Source organism: Pelobates fuscus, chromosome 1, assembly GCF_036172605.1.
Source record: "Pelobates fuscus isolate aPelFus1 chromosome 1, aPelFus1.pri, whole genome shotgun sequence".
NCBI lineage: Eukaryota > Metazoa > Chordata > Amphibia > Anura > Pelobatidae > Pelobates > Pelobates fuscus.
Window position 1 is genome coordinate 280,059,917 of NC_086317.1, and position 24,235 is coordinate 280,084,151.

General features: G+C 39.8%; 1 protein-coding gene across 1 annotated transcript in view; it reads left to right on the forward strand.

Moving 5' to 3' along the window:
* ATP2A3 (ATPase sarcoplasmic/endoplasmic reticulum Ca2+ transporting 3) overlaps positions 1–24,235 on the forward strand; it is a 212,087-nt gene that overhangs the window by 173,417 nt on the left and 14,435 nt on the right. The window contains exons 10-18 of the mRNA XM_063457430.1: positions 5,976–6,078; positions 6,583–6,714; positions 7,480–7,599; positions 13,293–13,511; positions 13,599–13,934; positions 14,022–14,242; positions 15,021–15,223; positions 16,004–16,089; positions 23,382–23,515. Coding sequence (XP_063313500.1) covers positions 5,976–6,078; positions 6,583–6,714; positions 7,480–7,599; positions 13,293–13,511; positions 13,599–13,934; positions 14,022–14,242; positions 15,021–15,223; positions 16,004–16,089; positions 23,382–23,515 — 1,554 coding nt within the window. The remainder of the gene's footprint in view (positions 1–5,975; positions 6,079–6,582; positions 6,715–7,479; positions 7,600–13,292; positions 13,512–13,598; positions 13,935–14,021; positions 14,243–15,020; positions 15,224–16,003; positions 16,090–23,381; positions 23,516–24,235) is intronic.

The window sequence follows — 24,235 nt, forward strand, 5'->3', positions numbered from 1 at the left end:
ATGGCACTGGATTTAGACATGTTAATCTTATATCCTGAGAGCGGGCTGAACCTAGCGAGTATGTCCCGCACCCCCTCCATAGAGGTGATCGGTGACGTGAGGGACAGGAGTACGTCATCCGCGTAGGCTGACACTGTGAATTCCTGGCCCCTTACCCCCTTAATGCCTGGGTGGTCTTGGATGGCCTGTAGCAGGGGCTCAAGTGCTAGGGCAAACAGAAGGGGAGACAGGGGGCACCCCTGCCTCGTCCCGTTTGTGAGTGAGAAGGGGCGCGTAGGTGTTCCAGGTATCTTCACTTGAGCTGCTACTTCATGGTATAAGGCTTGGACTGCTTGCAGGTATGGGCGTGGGAAGCGCAAGTGTCCCAGTAGGGTGAACAGGTATGGCCATTTGATCCTGTCAAAAGCTTTCTCAGCGTCTAGGGATACCATAAGGGTCGGAGTTTTCGTAACGTGTTGGCGCCATATGATAGTGCAGTTTCGTCTCGTGTTTTCAAACTATTGCCTGTCTGGTATGAAGCCCACTTGGTCAGGGTCTATTAAGGTACTAAGATAGGGGCTGAGTCTTTCTGCTAAAATCTTCGCTAATAGCTTAGCATCGTGGTTAATTAGAGAGATGGGTCTGTAGTTCCCCGGTAGTTGGGGGTCCATCCTGGGTTTGGGAATTAACACTGTTAGCTAGAGTCATGTCCCTATCCGGTAATCCGCCGGAAGTCATTAAATAGGGTCGTTAACTGGGGTGTTAGGGCTTCAGGGAAAGTTTTGTAGTAGGCTCCTCTGAATCCATCTGGACCCGGGGCTTTGTTGCCGTGGAGCCTGGTTATGGCCCTGTCAACTTCGTCCGTGATAATGTCTTGGTCAAGGGCTGCTATCGCTTCAGGTGTCAGGCCTGACAGTTTCAGTTGTTGTAAGAATGTGACCGTTCGCTTGGCTTCATCATTTCGTAGGGTATTTGTCGATTTTTATAAAAGTCTGTAAAGATCTCGGCAATGTCTGCAGGGGTTCTCCGAATGGTTCCATCTGGGTGTTTCAGTGTGGTAATGTGGTGTCGTGCTTGTCTCGGCCTCAGTGTACGGGCTAGGAGTGTGTCCTTTCTATTAGCCTTCTCGTAAAAGGTCTGTTTGGACCAGAGAAGACTGCATGCCGTGTCCTCTAGTAGGAGTTCCTTCACCTTTCGTCTCGCTGTTTCTAGTTGGGCATAGAGGGTCTCGTTGGGGATCGACTTGTGTTTTTGTTCTGCTGTCCTTAACCCCTTAAGGACACATGACATGTGTGACATGTCATGATTCCCTTTTATTCCAGACGTTTGGTCCTTAAGGGGTTAATGCTGTCATTAGCTCCTGTAGTTTTTGCATTTTCACTCTTTTTTTGTGTGTAGCCAGTTTTATGAGTTGGCCTCTAATGACCGCTTTATGCGCCGCCCATAGAGTCCCCTTCGCTAAATCGGGGGAATCGTTAGTGGTGAAGTATGCGTTTTTCTCCTCTGTGATGGCCGTGACTATCTGGGGATCTTTTAGAAGGGATATGTTTAGCCGCCACGTCCATGGGGCCCTTCCCCCCTCCCCACATTACTCAGTGTCAAGTGTATGTCAGAGTGGTCCGACCAGGTGGTGGAGCCGATGCTAGTGCCTACTGCTTTCGTTACGATCGTGCTATATTAGGAACATGTCGATACGTGAATATGTGTGGTGCGGCGAAGAAAAGAAGGTATAGTCACGGTCGCCTGGGTGGTGCGCCCTCCATATGTCTATAAATCCCAACTGTGGTGTAGGTTTGGTCCCTAAGGGCCAGGGTGGCATGTCGAGGCAAATGTGATTCCTGAATCAGGGCAACATCAGGGCGCAGGCGCTTAAGTTCACGGAACATGAGGCGCCTTTTTTGGGGGTAGTTAAGTCCCTTAACATTAAGGGAGGATAGCTTCAGTGTCATAGTTCCGTATTCAGATCCACGCTAATCATCCCTAAACTCACCGCCCCTCTGTTCTTGCGGTAGAGAAAAAACAAACAAAAGCCTGTGATGCACATTAGTTAGTATCTTAATCAGAACCTGTGAGAAGCGTTTAGCTTAACGTTAACAACATACCTGGGGAGCCCCCTCCCGGCGTACCTATCGCTGGCCTCCAAGGTGGGGGGTTTGGCACCCTATCTCCGTCTGAGCCGTCAGGAGCAGAGGTGGTACTGGGCACAGTATGGTAGATATTGACCATTAGGTAGGTGAATGGGGATGTGTCTTAGGCTCTATCTCGGTGCTATGCGGGGTACATTAGTAATGGGCGTTGTATGGGGTAACCCTTGGGGCCACACCAGGACGCCCCCCCCCCCTCCCCATCCCCGTGAAGCGCCGAGGAGGGCCCAACTCCCCCATGGAGCGGCCCAGTCCCCCATGGCGTGCACTCTCCGGCATGAGAGGAGGAGCGAGCAGCCGCCCAATTAACCCCCCAGGGCTAAATGTGTCCCGGTGCTCCCTAACTGTAGATCACTGTAAGGTAGTCTGTATTGTGGTCATTCCCTCTATATGTGGGAGCCTTTCCCTGATGTGGCTATAAAATGGTCCGGGCTGAGTGGGTGTATGGATCCCATCCCCTCTGGTTACCAAGTACCCTCGGTATGTGACCTGAGACCACTTTTCTTGGGCTGAGAGGGTGCCCCAACCACCCCAAGTCCCTGAATGTCCCATTGTAGGCCCCCCTCCTACCCTTCGCTACCGAGGCGGGTGCGGGGGCGGAGGTCCATCAAGGTTTTGCAGTCTCCAACTCGGGGTGAGAATGAGTGGCCAAAGTCCATTGGGTCTTCAGTGTGAGTGATGGTCAACCACTTGCCAATCCCGGGCCAGCAGGCCCAAATCCTCTTGCTCCATAGGGACCGCTGTGATGTTCTGCGGGGTAGGCAAGCCTGAAACAGATCGGTGGGGCTATCGCCTGGTTGATACACATGGGTACGGTCTCCGCTGAAAACCATAAGCCGGAATGGGTATCCCCAGGCATATCTGATGCCAGTGGCTCGCAGGGCCTCGGTGATTGGCCTCCATTCCCTGCGCCTCTGCAGCGTTGTTCGGGCCAAATCCTGGTATAGAGCTAGGTGGGTGCCGTTATGCTGTATGGGGGTGTCTCTGCTTTTCTTCAGAAGGGCATCCTTCGTTTGAAAATAAAGGAAACGCATTACTACGTCCCTCGGGTGATTTAAGTCTGGTCTTCTTGCTCCCAGCGCCCGGTGTGTGCGCTCAATGTGCCACAGATGATCAGGTAAGTCGGAAAGCAGAGGCCGGAGAATCGTAAGGACGAGGTCCACAAGGGGGCCCTCCCCTGCAAACTCAGGTAGCCCCCTGAGATGCAGATTGTTCCTCCGGGATCTGTTAGCCATGTCCTCGATCGCCATTTCAGCGGTTCTTAGGCGTGCGGTTAGACGGTTTATTTGTAGCACGGCCGAGTTGTGAGCATTCACTGCGGCCTCCTGTCTGTTCTCTAGCCTCGTGGTCCTGGCGCCCAGCGCCTGTATTTCACCCTGTAGGACTGTGGTGGAGTGTTTGATCTCACCGGTTGGGTGAGCCACCGGGGAGGAGCTCCGCCGCGGCGGGGATGTGGGAGCGGGACCCGCTCCGGCGCCATCTTGGGCCTGATGTGAGGGCGGTTTGGCGGCCGCCAATATGTCGGCAACAGACGCTCCCTGGTCCTGGTCCTTCTTGGGCCATTTCTTGGGGATGCGTTTATCCATGTGTAACGTTTTTTGTTTTTCCGCTAATTTTGGCTTTAGGCGGCGTTTTTAAGACGGAGCTCTAGCCTTGTGCGTCCAGCTTGGTCCTCGGTCAAGCCACGCCCCCGATTGAGGGTACTTTTAAGCAAGCGCACAACAACAATCAGCACATGGTATGGTACAGTACTTCCCTTCTGGCACCAATGTGTGTAGCTGTAGGCCATCCCTTGGAGCGTCATGCTTTTTGTGTGTACCCTGCAACCCATGGCACTCCGTGCTAAGTGTCTAAAGAGGTGCTACGCTATGGTGGGGTCTCAACCAGACCGTGTGTAGTTGACTTTCAAGAAGCTCCAAGTGGCTACTAAGGCCGCTCACTACATATAAATATGGACCTGTGTGTGTTGCCAGTGATTACAAGGCCTTTTATGGGTCTGTCCGCCCCAGCTATACCGCCCTTTAAGGGTTTGCGTGTGTCCATAAGTCATTGGTGGAATCCGTGATAGGCGCGAATAAGGTGACTATAGTGCTGTCTTTCTATGATCTCACTGACTGGTCCCGGACAAGATACAGGCTTATCACTATAGCGTGAGTGTGTCTTATCCATTTGCTCGTGTGTATGTAAAGGTTACAGGTGAAAATCGGAAGTAGGTTGGTAGAGAGGGAAGAAGAGTTGCCCCAGGGCTAATTGTTGCTTGTTATCATGATATCAATTGGATTAAAATACCATGTATTACACTATTACATTCAGTGGTGGTGCTGCAATTTGATCAGCTTTTGTAATAGAAATATAGTTCCCTTAGAGCAGAAATTAATTATTAAATATTTTTTATTTTTTTCTACATTAACATTAGACTGGGTATAATAATGCATATCTTGCACTAATAGAGAGTGTTTAGTGTGGTAGGGGCTCACTACATGTAAATGATGTTGGAGAGTTCCTGGTGAATTTTGTAAACCTTGTTGTTTTTGTGCTTCCTGATTGCCTTTATTTAACCAGCAGAAGGTTATCACTGGAAAGATAGAAACAGCCAATCTTTAAAAAGGCATTAAACAAAACACTTCTGGTGAAACTGTGTGCTATTTATTTGTAGATATAACAAAGTTTTGAACTTTAATTTGAAGATTATGAGCCAAATAAAGTAGGGTTAATGGATCATTTATACCTCTTTGTTTGAAAATTAGCCCAAATACATGGCACACCAAAGCAAAGTGCTCCTCAAGTCTTCGAAGGATTACATTTCTCTTGGCCAGCTTCCATGTTTTGCCCACTCTCTGTGTAGCTATTGTGAAAGTATCAGGAGGTATCCTACAGTGTTTAACTGTAAATACAAATCTGTTTTGTCAGACATATTGGGAATTATGTATCAAGAGGTATTCTATGGCATTTTATAAAAAGACATACTCTTAGCACCATTAACGATACAGCTTAATGGTGTTTGTGCAAAGACACTTTTCCTGCAATTCAGCAATGTTCTTTAAGGACACATATAGTGGATATCTCACTTTTACAGTCTTGCAATCTTTGCAGGACCGGCGTGCAGCATCTTCACACTCCGTATCACCCTATTGGTATGGTGCATCTCTATGAGCTGGTGACATGGTCCAATCAAAGGTTTCTCTGTGAGAAGCACTTGATTGGACTGTGCAAGGCTCTTGGTGACATTGGATAGTATTGTGAAATGCAGCACCGGGAGCTCTGCCAGCTCTGGATTTCATAGGATTTCTTTCTTTAATTTTTTTTATTTATTTGAAGTGTTTAAAGGGGGAGGGGATAGCCAACAATACCCAATAGGACATGCTGCATTAAATAAAAGCATGTATTAAAAAGTGTTAGATTAACCTTTTAAGCATAAAAGTACATAAAATGTAAATGCCAAAATAAAGAAGTGGGCAAGCACAGTGAATCCTGAGGCAGTAAGACAAATAAGCCATGCAACGTACATACAGTAATGCATTGAACTATTAAAATATTATTCCTACTTATCCTGTTTCCTTACACTTTTTAGATATTAACGTTTATAAAGTTTGTTTCATCTGTTTCTTACAGCCTTTTAACATCCAGTGCCAGCACCAAACAATTACAAATAATTCTATAAGCATATGCGCAAAAGTCATAAATAATAACAGGAAGTCCCTCAATGTAGATACTATTTCTCACAAAGCAAGCAGTAATAAGAAAATTAAATCTCAAAGCAAAAAATACACCACAGTGTTGTATCCTGTTTTCTATTTCTGTCACTGATGGGAATTGTTCAGAAAACATTGCCTTTTCTTTTTGTAATCACAGCCTAAAAGGAGATAAACCTATCGTTTGTGGACTGTATGATGGTTTGGTGGAATTGGCTACAATCTGTGCCCTGTGTAATGATTCCTCCCTGGACTTCAATGAGGCAAGTGAACTCACAAATCACTATTGATCTTGCGGTTAAAATTCTATTAAAATAATACATGTATTCTTACCATGGCTTTTTTTTAGTGTTCAGAGAATCTTTAGAATACACCTTTAGAGCATTCCTACAGGTTCTTTTTTTTTTAAATGCTCAAAGCACTTATCCCTGTATATTGGTATTTATGAGCTTTCTTACCTAAGGTTGATGGAAGCATCAAATAGATGTAGATGTATTTAATGTAAATATGAGTTTTTCACTATATCACCAAGTATGCTTTGGCACATGTGCACGGCAAGTGTATTATCCTGTTCCTTGGGATACAAATGGTAAAAAAAAAAAAAGTTTGCTAATTTGGTATACATTTGCATCTCAGTTGCCAGTTCATCACAAACTGCAATTTTGATAAATATATATCTGTTCAACAGAATTTAAAAAAAATATATATATATAGTAATGACCAGTCTTTTTAATTTTAATGTTCATGTTCGTTGCTTAATTTTACAGTCTAAGGGTGTTTATGAAAAGGTTGGGGAAGCAACAGAAACTGCTTTAACCTGCCTAGTGGAAAAAATGAACGTATTTAATACAGACTTGAGCAAACTTTCCAAAGTTGAGAGAGCAAATGCTTGCAATTCGGTGAGTATATTTTTATATTAATGTATTAACTGACAAATATAATGTATGACATTACGGATATGTGTGTGGGTCCAATGAGAAGCCTTTGCTTGACCCATTTAACCGGCCAGCAAAGAAGGGGGAAAGGGAGGGAGCTAAAGAATGACAACAGAGGGAGAAGTGTATGGCTGACAAGAAATATGCACAGGACTGACATATGGTAACTGAGAGTTATTGTCTTCCTAAATCACATGTGCTGGGGGGTGCAACTAGCCCCTGGCACACAATTAAAATTTACTTTGGATGTGCAGTGTTTCTGGCTAAAACACTGCACATCCAGAATCCTACCACCATCAAAAAGCAGAAGTGGTCATGGTGGTTGGAGGAACCCTTTAAGACAAAAATGTACCCTTTTCTCTGGCATGAGTGTAAAGTTCAGTGTTCAGATTTTGGAGTTTTATGTGTAAGAAATTCTAAATACCAGTGTCGTCCTCAGGGTGCAAGTAAAAATACAAAGCTCACCGAATTCTTAAAGAACTACTTTTTTTTATTATTATTATTCACCAAAATCCACCACATATTTGAAGCATTGTACAACTTCTTTTAAACTTGAACTTTCCCTTTAATGAAGTTGTTTGAATTTGTTTAAAGAGTAAGTTCCACTGTAAATAAACCTTTTTCGCTTATTTAATAAATAAATATCTAATAGCTATTCTCCAATATCTTGTTATCCTATTACAATTTCAAACCGTTAATGTTATTTTGTTTTTTGTTTTTTTTTTGTAGGTAATAAAGAAGCTTATGAAGAAGGAATGTACTTTAGAGTTCTCGCGGGATCGCAAATCTATGTCAGTGTACTGTACTTCTGTTAATCCTGCCACGTCTGGTAGCAGAATGTTTGTCAAGGTTAGTAAGATTCATTAATGGAAGAACAAAACTCTTCTTGCAGGCCTTTACCAAGAAAAATAAACATGACAATTGAAGACACAGTGGCATTTTCCCCAGATGGGCATGAGGACTGATTTGGCTGCAAAGTGTGTCTGATTCTTTTATTGGTCTTCTTGCACAAGCAGGTATCCATACTCATGATAACAAGTTGTTGCCACTACGACACATTCACCAAAGCTTAATTGCTATATTACATGTTCATTTCAGCATGTTTTATCTTCTAAATCAGGCATTTTAAACTATGCCTCCCTAGATGTTGCTGAACTACAGCTGCCATGATTGTCTGGCTATTTATTATATGCAAATAATTCTGGGAATTGAAGGTATTAAAGATATTATGACATACATTCTTATTTAGAAAATATGAGCAGCCTTGCAGAGCTTAAACAAATAGGTCTTTCCATTTGGACCCTTAAAGAACCGATTTTTATGATAGCATAAGCAAAGACCATTGCTGGCTCTTCAGAGATTCATATAAATACTCAAATGATTTAAATGATAGATCATACATAATCATTGGTATACGATTTTGAGTCATAATTACTTGATAAAATAGTTGGGAAACCAAAGTTTTCTGCCAATCCTGTGTGTACCTGACTTCACAGCAATGCTGGATAAACTATTTCAGCTTTTAATTGGAAACCTCTGTAATAAATTCTCTAACACTAGAAACTAAGCTCCACATTGGCAGTACTGGAACATTGTTACTGGTTCAGTATTAAAAGGGAAAAAGTTACCATACCAACAGTGTGCTTTTCATTAGCCAGACTAGTGGCTAATAGAAATATTCAAGCCTGCCCAAATGTGTTCAGTGTGGTAGACTGAGCACGTTAAGAGATTTTATCAACACAGGATTGTAGAAAATAACACATTTTGTTTCAAACTGTACTTGAAAAAACATTAGTTACACTTCATAAATCTAACTACGGTGCCCTGTGTTCTTCCCATACCTAAGTGCAAAAAGTATCCACACCACTGTGGAGCTAGTCCAGGTGTGTGGGTACTAACTGGAAATCTAATCAAATAATATAGAGTATAATAAGTAAGAAATATCAATATGTGATCATATTCATCAGTAAATGGTCAGAAACAATCAATTTATCTCCACAGCCAAATGGCTGTGCCTCCCTAACTTGCTATAAATGTCTAAACTGGTTCAGACTCCTGACTTTAATCATATATGTGCGGTCAATGTCTGAAAAGTAAAATTATAAATATCTTAGACTGCAAGCCTGGTCTGAGGAGAATATGTCCAGCATGGGTAAATTAGGGACCTAGGCAGTCTGGAAGCAATCTGTAAGGATAAATTACTGCCTAATAGGTCAAAATGCTGCAAAGTTATCCGTACAAAAAAGTGAGGTGGAAATAACCTGTTAAGAATTATAAGGTAGACAAGCCACAGATACAGCTGTAAAAGGGAAAAATGTTCACAATATAGATAACCCAATAAATACAAGCTATCCAGTTCGCTGCTATACAATCAAAACCAACAAAATAATAAGCAGTGAGAACTGTGACATCACTGTCAAACGGTCTAACGGACCTATAGTGGCTGTCTGTAATGCCTAAATGAAAAAAACAACAGGTATAAGTGTGTACATTGTCCCACTAATATGAAAAGACCAAAAACGGGAGGAAGAAAAAAAGGGACAGGTTAAAACGTGCTAATGTGCAGGACCATACTTAGAATGTTGGTCCCTGCGCATGGTGACAGAGTGCCCTGTGTAGTAAGTGAGAAAGAAAAGAACCCGAAGTGCGTTTGAGTGCCACTAGCGTGCACCTTGGTCAGGGGCAGTCAGAAGAAGGACTGTGGCACTGTGCTCTCTATCCCGTGGGCAGAAACCTCAATTTGTTCACTAGATCAATGCAATCTGTTTTTTTAAACATCTGCTTTTCATGTTCTATCACCTCTATAATCCTTAATGGAGAATCATAGGAGAATCCAAACAGTTCGTGCGTCATATGTTTTGGATCCCGCTTTTTTTCCCTTTTGTTGTCTTTTTTTTTTTTGTTTTGTTTTTCATACAGCATTGTTAGCCATGTAAAATATGAAGAAATTGAGGCTTTAGGCATTATTACATAGTTCATGCATTTACAAAAATATATAATAATTTGAAACAGGTCACATTTTGAAAAAGCTAATACAACATGCTGCCAGATTTTGATGAAGATTTTTTTTTTTTATGCTTAAAATAGAAAACTGGAAAATCTGTTTTTGAATTGGCAGAAATTATGCAGTTCTGAAGTCAAAGCCAAGTACAAATCATTGCAGATTACATCACTTGCTATGCTACCGGTAGGCTGCTGGATAAGCCCATACTGATGACAAGGAAGCTTTTTGGGGTTTTTAATTTTTTTTTGCATCCTTCAGTAGAAGTGTTTGGGGCTATCTGTAATGAAGAGCCGTGCAGGCAACTGAAATTCATTCGACCGTATGTTGGCTAGTGCCCACAATAAAATTAGTTGGGTCACAATTGTAGCTTGGCTTTTTTTTGTTTTGTATTTTAACAATTGTTAGTGGCGATGAACCTTTGGAGATGAAGCACTCCTCTTCGTGTTATAGATTGTATCACAATGCAATATACATAAATATAGGTTAATTCCCTAAATTCAAGAAGCGGAAGAAATGCATATATCCTCCAACAATAGAAATAGGATATTCATTCTTGAAATCAAGTAAATGTAAGGTGGAATGATGTATATGAAAACAATTAAAAAAGAAGAAAAAATAGGTTGCGCCACAATTAACTAAACATAATATAGACTGCAAAAAAAATGTACTTACATATATTGAACAGAGCAAGGAAATATATATTATAAAAGTCCAAATAGAGAATGGATAGAAGGAGGACCAGGTTTTCTTGGTGCAGGTTGGATCATGTGGACAGAAAAAAAGGAAAACTCCAATAGTGTAGATGGCAAATGACCAAAAGAGGAAAAGATTCACAGCACTGTGGTATTTACACTCACCTATTGGAGAGCTAATGCTAGCTCGGATATAATTCGCATTCAGTGGCGTTGATCCCCCACTGGCATAGGGAGAATTTAAAGGAGAGAAGGGATAGGACATCTAAAAGTTGGTCTGAAAGTCAGAAAAGGGAACACTGATTATATAATATGGGGATGTAGGATCCATAATGTGGGATTTAAGTAAAATAAACAGGAAAAGAAGCCTAGGGCAACACGGATCCTACATACATTCCTGTGTATTTGTAGATGTACTCTAAGTAGTGCAGGTAAAAATGCTTGCTTATATTGTCAGTTACTTCTTGGATACTTTGCTTTGGTCTCATTAGTGTTTGATTTTATAAATGATAGGATCACCTTTATCAGTAGCTATTTAAATGGGTTTATTTCTTTTTTTCCCCCCCTCTTTCTTTCTATAAATGTGTTTGCGCATGACTGTTATATAAATAGATTCCTTGTGGATTCTGAAGAAATGGATGATGTAACCCCAGGGTTTATTTATAGGTGTGGTTCGAAGCTCAGATTAGTACTTAAGCATTCAAAAGCAGTGAATGTCTAACCACTAACATTTTGCTTAATGCAGGGAATTCTCCTTTAGACTCTTTAAGTTTTCTTCTAGCTGAGATGGACTTGTGTGTACATCGGGATTGTATGTTCAATTCTTTCTAAGTAGGAGGTAGACATTGGCAAATATTATTTTTAATACTATTAAATATTTGGACACTAACACCATTTTCATAATTTTGACTATGTACGCCACTACAATAGATTTGAAATGAAAAAAATGAGATGCACTTGAAATCCAGACTTTCAGCTTTAATTCAAGGGGCTGAACGAAACTATCGTATGAAATTGCATCCAAAACTATTGTATGAAATTACAAAACTATCTTTTAGGAATTGCAACCATTTTAATATACAGTCCCTTTACTTCAGTGACTAAAATGTAGTTGGACAAATAACACATCATAAGTAAAATGTTAATTTTTAATACTTTGTCAAGAATCCTTTGCAGGCAATGGCTTCTTGAGTCTGGAACTTGTGAACATCTCCAATCTGGCCTTTCTAATCTTGAGGCCCATGAATGGTTTGCAGATTGTGGTGAACTCTCTGTATGTGCTCTCATGAAATCTTATCTTTCTGATAGACTTGGAAAATGATATGCCTACCTCCCAGAGAGTGTTATTCACTTGGCTGGATGTTGTGAATGTTTAATTTTTATTTTATTTTATTTTTTTACCATGCAATGCATCTTCCACGATCATTCACCACTGTTGTGTTCCATGGATGTTCAGGCCTTTTTGCATTTTTTCTCAGAATGTACCAAACTGTTGATATAGACACTTGTGGCCGTTCCCATACTTACATAATTTATCTTATCAACTGATAACAAGAGGCTGCTGTTCACCAAAGTTATGATTTATCTAATCTGCTTAGTATGTTTAAAAGTCTTCATATTTTCCCTGAGTACTTTAACTTTCATAAAATACATGAAAGTAGGGACTACTTTTCCTCATGTATAGCAGTCAGGATGACAAAACTAAACAATGCGAATAGCTTAAAGCAAGGTTCTGTTTCAGTTGTCAATCAAATTTACCCGCAATCCATCAGTAAACAAAATACCAGAGAAGGGAAACTGCAGAGATCATTAACTGAGGAGAACAAAATGGCTTCTCCCAGATATTGAGATCTGATACATCGACAAAACGATAATAAATGTAAAGAAAGACAAGTTGCACAGGAGCAAAAGGAAGGGAAGGAGAAGGAAAAAAGTGATAGTACTGCTTTAATTTTAATGCCACGTTTTCATGCTACACAGTAAAAATCACAAGCAGATTATATGCACATTTTATCTCACTCACAATTCTGCTGCTTTTAGCATGGCGTAAACTTGGAAAGACAAGTTAATGACTGCAACCCTGCCCCCCAAAACAATGTATAGTTAATATTATGTCTCTCACGAGAAGTTTACTTTACTTTTTGCAAAATTTATATATATATAAAATTTAGCAAAAAGTAAACTTCTCGTGTATGAAAACCTGCAGCAAGATGTTGGTCCCAAATAAATGGCACCTGTACAGAATATGCTCAAATGTTATTGTGTAGCACCACCTAGAGGAGAAAATTGTCTAACCCATTCAGTAATCTGTTGAGAACCACAGCAGCCTGCCTATATCGAAGTAATCATTACCTACTTAGTCTTGTCATGAAACACTATTCCATTTTTTTTATATACACTACTGCATTCTGTGTAATAATAAATGTGCTAATATTTTTTACTTTTAGTTCTTCACTAAGGAATGTTTATCGTGATATAAAGATATAAATAATCCTTTTTCCATGGGTCTCTCCCCAGTTATAGTATGTTTTTACGTAATTTCCATGCATACTCTAAGCTCTGTCATTAATTTTACTTGGATGACAATGTTTATTATTTGGAACACTAGTATATTATCTACTTTGATTTTCCTTAGCAGTGTAATATGCTCTATTATCATCCCCATTTTTTTATTTTACAATAAGTAGTAGTAACAACAATTTGTTGTAAAGCTATTATGTAGCTTTTTAGATTTGTATAAAAATATTTATAGGAAACTGACTTTAATCAATTCTGTTCTTAGTAGGTTTTCCACTTAAAAATTATTAAAAGTATTTGAATGTTTGACACTTTTCCTTTGACCACAGGGTGCTCCAGAAACCGTAATTGAGCGATGTAACTATGTGCGAGTGGGTACAACAAAGCAACCACTGACCCCATCGGCAAGAGAAAAAATACTGTCAAAGATTCGTGATTGGGGTACTGGTATGGATACGCTTAGATGCCTGGCATTGGCGACACGAGACTCGCCACCAAAAATGGAAGACATGCAGCTGGAGGATTCTACAAAGTTCATAAATTATGAGGTTAGACCAGAGCTCCAGAAAGAGATTTGGCATCATACATAATTAACATAAATAAAAACAAATAATTGTATGTGGTTTGTTTTTTAGACAAATCTGACCTTTGTTGGATGCGTTGGAATGTTGGATCCACCTCGTAAAGAGGTCACTACATCAATTGAGATGTGTAAGAAAGCTGGCATTAAGGTCATCATGATAACTGGAGACAATAAAGGTACGGCAGTGGCGATCTGCCGGAAGATTGGTATCTTTTCAGACTCAGAGGATATAACAGACAGAGCATACACTGGAAGGGAATTTGATGATCTTCCCATAGAGAAGCAGCGTGAAGCATGCAGAAGTGCCCGTTGTTTTGCTCGTGTGGAACCAGCTCACAAGTCAAAAATAGTGGAGTATTTGCAGTCGTTAAATGAAATTACAGCCATGGTAAGACTCTGGTAGACTAGTAATCAAAATTAGGGCCAAATTAGTTTCAGTGGTTTGACAAATGCATTTTTCCCCCAATTTATTTAGACAGGTGATGGGGTGAATGATGCCCCAGCATTGAAGAAAGCTGAGATTGGCATTGCTATGGGCTCAGGTACTGCAGTGGCAAAGTCTGCTGCAGAGATGGTTCTATCTGATGACAACTTCTCTACCATAGTGTCTGCGGTTGAAGAGGGAAGAGCAATTTACAACAATATGAAGCAGTTCATTCGCTATCTTATCTCTTCCAATGTTGGAGAGGTTGTCTGGTGAGATTTTCTGATAAAAATAAACAGTATTTTTTGTGTGTTTGTGCAAGTATATTGTAAATGTGGTATTATTTTATGCAACATTTTTTAGTCTATAGAAAAATAGAGTCCTTCTAAGCACCGTAAAGACTTTGCATAATTAAAAAGTTTATGGTGCAGAGATTGCCCTGCACTTATTTTCAGCTCTGAGATTCGCTTATAATTGCAGCGGTTTTATTTTCTTACTGCTATTAGCCGGCACCCTAGTTCTCAACATCAAAGACCAAAGAAACAACCTTTAATTACAAATCTGCAAATTGACGGCAAGGCGGCAATGATATAGAATTATAATTTACTTTTAAAAGGGTATTTAAAGATGAGTGCCTAAAAGTTAAACACTCTGGGATTATGTATTTGCATGGATTATGTACTTCTATGAATGATGATTAGTCCAATGTAAAGTTCCCATATACATACGTTCATAGAGTTCTGCAATTCTCTGTGATATCCTTGGCAACATTGTTTGTGTTTCTTTGTTTTTTATTTAGTTTTTTTGATTGCCAGAACGTAGTTTCTTAGTACTGTGCCATTAAAGTTCAGTGGGACTCAACTTGGTATTACGTTTTTAAAAATGACATACTATTCAACATCTAGGCTAATTTCCCCCTCAAATTCACCTACTAATTAGGATCCTTTTCTGTTTAGCACTAGTGGTTAGTTGAGTTCCAAAGCTGCGCATACTAATTTCGAATTGATGTTAAAATTAAATATTGGATGGTGATTTTGTGTTTGCTTGCAGCATCTTCCTGACTGCTATACTCGGTCTGCCTGAAGCTCTTATTCCAGTTCAGTTGCTTTGGGTGAACCTTGTCACTGATGGACTTCCTGCCACTGCTCTGGGATTCAACCCTCCTGACCTAGACATCATGGATAAACAGCCTCGTAATTCAAGGGAACCTCTTATTAGTGGCTGGCTCTTTTTCAGATATCTCGCTATTGGAGGTATTGCCTTATATACTACATAAATGTTTGCTTTATCACATTATGCAAAAAATTTTATAAAGTCTCTTAAATCATACTAATGAGACAAACATATCTGTATATGCATTGGAATATTGTAGAATATAATGTGGAGTAATTTTGTTATTTGTGTGTGTGTGTGTGTGTGTGTGTATGTGTATATAAAGGAAACTGTATTACTACTTACCATAATTTTCTTTTCCTAGTCATAGGCCATGGCAGCATAACAATGGATAGGGAGTAGCTACCCATTGTTGTGCTGCCAAAGTCTATGGCCAGGAAATACATATATATATATATATATATATATATATATATATATATATATATATATATATATATATATCAAATCTACAGCTCAATAATAAAATTTTATTTAGCTTCTACCCATGGATTGAGGTATTATACAAAATGTTTTGTGTGATGTTTTCAGGTCCCTTTGGAGGATGGAGGTACAGGTTATATATCTAAATTAAATATTAATGTCACCAGAAATGCAAGAACATCATTATCAACATTAACATTAGGCCTACTTAGCTGTTTCCCCCCCCAAAGGAAAATAAATGCTGCAGGAATCTGTTAAAACCAGGTATAGATTGTAAGACGAATCTCTTACTCGTATCTCGTAATGGAATGGACAATATGGTTATTAACCCTATTTTCTATTTTATAGGCAATTTACTTTAACATACAGCTATATATTTTGAGTATATATTTTTTATTGTCTTTGCTGTAACTCTAGTTTTGCTTGGCTGCTTGCAGTCTATGTAGGTCTGGCTACAGTTGGAGCTGCGACGTGGTGGTTTTTGTATGATGAAGATGGACCACAAGTTACTTTTTACCAGCTGGTAAGTTGTCATCTCAAACATTTTTTTTTTGTTTTTGTTTTACTTTTTCAGTCTTTTATCAAAGTGGATGAAGTTTTGGTCTTTACAAAAATGCAGACAAGGAGATAAGCAAGATGTCTGCTTATGTACATATTTGCAAAGTCATGCTTGAATCTCAAGTGTTAAAAAAAAGAAATACTTGAATTGCAATGTAATGTGTAAAGAAAAAAAATGAAATAAACAAATGACTAATAGCAGCTTTCAACCCACATGTAGGATTAACCTTACTCTCCTCACCAGTATAATGAACAATAAACCAATAGGCGAACCACTTATGTTATAGTGGAGCGCTAAAACAGGGTTATCTTACCCTTCAAACACAGTGATACGTGGGACGTTCACAGTAGTAATAAACATGGAAAAGATAAAATAATTAAATGTAGTGCAGATGGTACAAAACCTCTGGTGGAATAAAAACACAGGTAGCGGAGGACACTCACATGAATCCGAGCCTTGCATTAGCGCAGATAGCTTTTAGAAGTAGAACTACACCTTTCTTCCTCTAGGGTATATCACACTCGAGAAAAACCAGAGATGCCAGCATACACCGCATACACATTACATATAGGCAGCACACACACGTTTCATACAGGCAGCACACACACGCTTTACATGTAGCTAGGACACACACTATGACAATGGGAGAGACTACATTCAAAGTATTTCACAAAACTTTACATTTTTGCAAAATAAATACAAATGGCTAAATTGAAGTAAAAATACCCATGTCCTAATTATAGAAAAGTTGAGAACATTTCCAGTTCAGCAATTTTTGCCTCAATTAAGTTTGTGAAAATGAGTTAAGCAAATAGCACTGTCAATGTTCAGGGCTCTAGGCAAGGGCCCCAAGCTTTGTAACTGGTGTTAATTTGTGGCAGGACTAGTAGTTTAGGCTACCACTTTAGTGGACAAGTAGATTTACCTTGATCATTTGGCATACGTGTGTGCTATTATAGTGATTAAAGGATTAGACTTAGGAAACTTATAGGATACGCAGAACTAAGTCCTGCTTATTGCAGGCACTCACTTTACGAACTCTCAGGATCAAAGTATCAGTGTCTTTTTAAAATAATTGTAAAACACTGACCAACCCTGTAATCATTATGTTGTGTACATGGAGCATTGTTAGCTTTCAAAAGAGTTGTACAGCAATCTGGAAACCAACATAAATATGTTTGTAGTAGATATGATTTATATGTAAAACTGCACACGTGGTAACTTATGTATAGAAAAAATAGTGTCCAGGTTCAGTTTCCTTTTGCATTTAGAAATCTGTCAGAACTATATACAGCACATACAATAATGCTTTATTGTAAATAAGATACACAGTCTAGGGATTTCAGTGATGTACATACAGTAGAAATGTATAAAAACATATTTAGTTGGTCCATAAAAAACAAATGCTTTTAAATTCGGATCTGGGCAAATCAATAGTCTATGGTTTACCTGTGGAGTCTTAGTCAATTCATAAGACCCCACAGTTAAATTGTGGACAATTTGTTTTGTACAGGCGTGGATTAAAATTTACTTCGGATGAACAGTCAGAAACAAGTCTAGGAACAAATTATGTTTACAATTACCAGTAAGAAAGCAACCATTGAAAAACAATAGTATTAATCCAGCAAAGAATGAGACATCATCTTACACTCAACAAACCATTTTAAATTAAGAGAGATAAGCCCTGTAATGATTCTATAACCAGATGTAAAAAAAAAAACCTGACACAATTGCAAACTTTTGTTTGTGACTAAGCCAAAAAGAAGATAAATATCCAGGGGTTATTTGATTTCTTATTTCTTTCACCTGCAGTCGAAAAAAATGGCAATATGTACCATATTGTAAATCTCAAGGAATAAATGCTATTATAAAATAAGTATTTAAGTTATAAAAAGAAAACCTCATACATTAGCAATATTTGTATTAATATTATAATTACACTCACAGACACACACACACAATGACGCAGACACACACTCACTCACTGACACACACTGACAGGCATACTCACTCACTCACTCACAGACACATACTGACTGACACACACAGAATCACTCAGACACACAGGCGTCCTCACAGACACACACTGACAGACATACCCACTGCCAGACAGACACAGACAAACACACACACTGCCAGCCAGCAAGACACAGACAAACATGCACACTGCCAGCCAGCCAGACACACACACATTCACTGACAGACTCACTCACTCACAGTCACATACTGACAGACTCACTCACAGGCTCCCTCACAGACACACAGACACCCTCACAGACACACTCAGTCATACACACAGGCTCCCTCACAGACACACACCGACAGACATACCCACTCTCACTCAGACACAAACACTCACTCACAGACACACAATCACTCAGATACTGTCACGTATTCATCCGCTTATAGAAATGTGGTTAATGACATTTACTGTCCACACAGGAAAAGTTGTGCCGAGCAGCAACCTAATCCACAGAAGGGTTAATGCTGAGCAGCAATTATGCAAATGAAACCTGGTAACTGACTTTGGGGTCAAAGGCCGGTTACAGCCTATCAGAACTAAAGGAGGGGTATTTAGGCCCAGTTCTCATCCTGCTCAGTGCCCTGTCGTGGTTTCCCTTGTGGTTGTCCGAGAGCGCGTTCCGGTTATTAGTTTTCTACCTGTTTTTTTACTTTGGCTTTGTTTATTTGACTTCTCTATATTCTAGTATCCTGACCCCTGGCTTTCCTCATCGCTGCGTCCCTTTCTGTGTTCCCTGACCTCGGCTAGTATTTTTGACTATTCTATGTACGTTAAATCCAGCCATTCTAAGGACCGGTAATACATTACTTATTTGTCATCCGTGCTATACAGTTCTACGTGCTGTATCAAACAGTAATCCTGACAAATACACACTGACAGACATACAGACACACTGACAGATATACAGACACACTGAAAGACACACTCACAGCCAGCCAGACACAAACACATACATTCCCCCCCCCCCCCCAACAGTCACAGATTATTTTTTAATTTTAATTTAAATCCACCCAGCTTCCCTAACTTTGGGAGACCTGGGTGGATTTTTTACCTGGGGTCCAGGCTGATTGGGCAGGGAGGAAGGCAGGCGTGCAGACAGTTGGGTGGCTAGCTGAATTCCAAGGCGGGCGGATATGACATCATATTCCGGCTCCCGTCATCACTCTGCGGCGTGTGAGGGAGCTGAGCGGAGAGAGCTGACAAATCGGCGCTCCCTCGCCACCCGTCTTGGAACTCAGCCGCCTGCCACCAGGCTAACAAGGTATTTGCCTGGGCATTTGGGGGTGGCATTTTTTGTCGCCCCCTGGAAAGTGCCACCCAAGGCAAATGCCTTGTTGCCTCACGGCAAATACGTCACTGCTCTGCTATATTCCTGATATAAAATGGATTTAGGGGAAAACATTTTGCATTAGGTCTATACTCTATGCGTTGTTTCTTAAACAATATGTCTGGCAAAACCTTTAGAATTAACATAGAGTTATTGCATGAAACAAGATAGTTTAAGTATAGTTTTAACAAAAAAACAAAAAAAAGCAAAATAATTGACTTTGGGAGTCTTTAGAGAGTTGGACAAGGACCAAAATGTGAAACATAGAAACATAGAATGTGACGGCAGATAAGAACCATTCGGCCCATCTAGTCTGCCCAGTTTGCTAAATACTTTCATTAGTCCCTGGCCTTATCTTATAGTTAGGATAGCCTTATGCCTATCCCACGCATGCTTAAACTCCTTTACTGTGTTAACCTCTACCACTTCAGCTGGAAGGCTATTCCATGCATCCACTACCCTCTCAGTAAAGTAATACTTCCTGATATTATTTTTAAACCTTTGTCCCTCTAATTTAAGACTATGTCCTCTTGTTGTGGTAGTTTTTCTTCTTTTAAATATAGTCTCCTCCTTTTCTGTGTTGATTCCCTTTATGTATTTAAATGTTTCTATCATATCCCCCCTGTCTCGTCTTTCCTCCAAGCTATACATGTTAAGATCCTTTAACCTTTCCTGGTAAGTTTTTTATCCTGCAATCCATGAACCAGTTTAGTAGCCCTTCTTTGAACTCTCTCTAAGGTATCAATATCCTTCTGAAGATAGGGTCTCCAGTACTGTGTACAGTACTCCAAGTGAGGTCTCACCAGTGTTCTGTACAATGGCATGAGCACTTTCCTCTTTCTACTGCTAATACCTCTCCCTATACAACCAAGCATTCTGCTAGCATTTCCTGCTGCTCTATTACATTGTCTGCCTACCTTTAAGTCATCAGAAATAATCACCCCTAAATCCCTTTCCTCAGATGTTGAGGTTAGGACTCTATCAAATATTCTGTACTCTGCCCTTGGGTTTTTACTTCCAAGATGCATTATCTTGCACTTATCCACATTAAATGTCAGTTGCCACAACTCTGACCATTTTTCTAGTTTACCTAAATCATTTTCCATTTGGCTTATCCCTCCTGGAACATCAACCCTGTTACATATCTTAGTATCATCCGCAAAAAGACACACCTTACCATCAAGACCTTCTGCAATATCACTAATAAAAATATTAAAGAGAATGGGTCCAAGTACAGATCCCTGAGGTACACCACTGGTGACAAGCCCAAGCTTCGAATATACTCCATTGACTACAACCCTCTGTTGCCTGTCACTCAGCCACTGCCTTACCCATTCAACAATATTGGAATCCAAACTCAAAGATTGTAGTTTATTGATAAGCCTTCTATGTGCAACAGTGTCAAAAGCCTTACTGAAATCTAGGTAAGCAATGTCTACTGCACCACCCTGATCTATAATTTTAGTTACCCAATCAAAAAAATCAATAAGATTAGTTTGGCATGATCTCCCTGAAGTAAACCCATGTTGTCTCTGATCTTGAAATCCACGTGTTTTTAGATGTTCAAAAATCCTATCCTTTAACATGGTTTCCATCACTTTCCCCACTACTGAAGTAAGGCTTACTGGCCTATAGTTGCCCGACTCCTCCCTATTACCTTTCTTGTGAATGGGCACAACATTCGCTAACTTCCAATCTTCTGGGACTACTCCTGTTATCAATGATTGGTTAAATAAATCTGTTAATGGTTTTGCTAGTACACCACTAAGCTCTTTTAATAGCTTTGGGTGTATTCCATCAGGCCCCATTGACTTATTTGTCTTTACTTTTGACAGTTGAAATAGAACCTCTTCCTCTGTAAACTCACGTGTAATAAATGACTAATTTATCCTTTTTCTTAACTGAGGTCCCTTTCCTTCATTTTCATCTGTAAATACCGAACAAAAATATTCATTGAGGCAGTCAGCTAGACCTTTATCCTCATCTACATACCTTCCTTCTTTTGTTTTTAATCTAACTAATCCTTGTTTTACTTTTCTTTTCTCATTTATGTATCTAAAAAAAGTTTTGGCCCCCTTTTTTACTGACTGTGCTATTTTCTCTTCTGTGTTTGATTTGGAAGCTCTTATAACTTGCTTAGCCTCTTTCTGCCTAATCTTATAGGTCATTCTGTCTTCCTCACTCTGGGTTTTTTTATAATTACTAAATGCTAACTTTTTGTTTTTTACTATTTTGGCCACATCTGCGGAGTACCACAGTGGTTTCTTGAATTTTTTGCTTTTACTGACGAGCCTAATGCAATTTTCTGTTGCCTTCAGTAGTGCAACTTTTAAATAATCCCATTTCTTTTGGACTCCATTTAAATTGCTCCAGTCTGATAATGACTCCTTTACACATATTCTAATTTTAGAAAAGTCTGTTTTTCTAAAGTCTAAAACTTTTGTTTTTGTGTGGTGTGACTCAGTCACTGTTCTTATATTAAACCACACTGACTGATGATCACTGGATCCTAAACTTTCACCTACAGTAATATCTGATACCAAATCTCCATTTGTTAACACTAAATCTAGTATGGCCTTTTTACGAGTTGGCTCCTCAACGACTTGTTTTAGAGACACCGCTTGTGGATTTTTGGTGGATGGCAGCTTCCCCATTTGGCCCATTATAAAGATGCCCCTTGGTGAAATAGCATAGCACCCACTCTTAAATTATCAATTGTTTCAGAACCTGCATCTTCGAGTCAGAGATTCTTATGTCAAACACATGGAATCTTGGTTCCAATTCATAATTTGTAATAGTAAATGCTGGTAGTTTGACTGCAGAATCTGTCTTAATGTGATAGTGCTGTCTGAAGGATAATTGCTTAGAGGTTCATGACTACTTCGTGGACAGATGGGATTTCCTCCAGGGTGTATGTGTGTGTGTATATATATGGCCCAGTGTGGAAGCAGATATCACAGACACACACTGACAGATATACAGACACACACTGTCAGATATACAGACACACACTGTCAGATATACAGACACACACTGTCAGATATACAGACACACACTGTCAGATATACAGACACACACTGACAGATATACACAGACGCAAACTGCCAGCCCGACACACAAACACGCACACTACACAGACACTGACACACACACATTCACTGACAGACTGCTTCCACACTGGGCCATATATATATATACGGTATATATATGCATATATATATGTGATATCTGCTTCCACACTGGGCCATATAGCAAATGCAAGGCATTGGCAAGTTGTTTTAGCGTTTTAGTATCTTGGCATGAGCCATATCTCATGTGGAAAATCATCCCACAGCACTTAAAGGTACACAAAACCCACTGCTCAATTTTCTGCAAAAGCCATAGCTCCTCTGGTAGTAACTCACACAGGCAACATGAAAACAAAATATTTCATTTTCAAGCAGATCTTATAGAAGAGTGTGTTTATTTTATATGTTCTTATCTCCTGTTCTGTTAATTGAACTTTAGTCACACAGAGGAGGTTCATGCAGGGTCTAGCAGGTTTTTAGCAGCAGGAGATAAGAAATTCTAAATTAAATACATCAAAACCACTTCTCTATGGTAAAGTTGTTTTTCGTTCTTAAAGTATCCCTCTAATAGCTTGACTGAGGTCCCAATGACCTGTGTCTCAAGTTTTTTTTTGTTTGTTTTTTGTGACTACACCTCTTATTATAGGCAACTCAGATTCCATCTGGAAACAACATGATTTAAATGCCAATAAACTAGGGCATCTGTTACAGAAATTACTTATTTTGTTTAGATTTAGCAAGTGTAGATGTGAAACAGTGATGTGATACTTGGCAAGCAAACTTAAACTGCATGAATCTCTCAGTTTTAATGAAAATGCTGTTTCCTGTCCTTCAACAGCGACACTTCATGAAGTGCACCAGTGATAATCCACTATTTGAAAACATTGACTGTGAAGTTTTTGAGTCACGTTACCCTACCACCATGGCCTTGTCTGTGCTGGTAACCATTGAGATGTGCAATGCCCTTAACAGGTAGGCTTTACTATAATAAATAAGTGCAGTTCATCTGTAATTGGCTTGTAGTGAAGTGATGAAAAAATCTCTGGGTGTACTGTGCATGTGTATATCATGGTAATAGTCCTTGTGTGTGTTTGGTCTACTCTACACATGCAAAGCAAACCCTCAATTTCCCACTTTGAAATGAATGGAAGGGTGTCAATCATGTGAAAGAGTATGGTAATGGTAAAAGTGTATGCAGTTAGTTGACAAATCCAGTATTCATTTACAATTGTGTGGGTTTAAACCCAGTACACCATGTGCCATAGAGAAGGGGCATGTACTTTCAGGTCTCCAATAAAGTTTTCTTTTTTTTCTTTAATGAATAAGTTTAACCCCATTCATGACGCTCAACGGAAATTTTTCGTCAAGCTTGTCCTACAGTTAAGGACGCGTGCCGGAAAATTTCTGTCATTTCCTAACATTTAACGTCAGATCGCCGTGGTCGCGGCAATCGTAGGGTTAACACTGTTGCTGGGGTCCGAGACAGACCAGCAACAACCAATAGCGCTGAACCAGCACATGTGATCGTTGTGACAGCCATTTCAGTCACAGCGATCACAGTGCTGCTGGGATTTCTGATCCTCCTCCCTCCACGTGTGTGTGTGTGTGTGTGTGTGTGAAGAGGAGGATCCGTGCTGCAACATTGTGTGCCATTTTAGTTTAAAATGTAGCTGTGTTTTAAAAGTAGTTTTA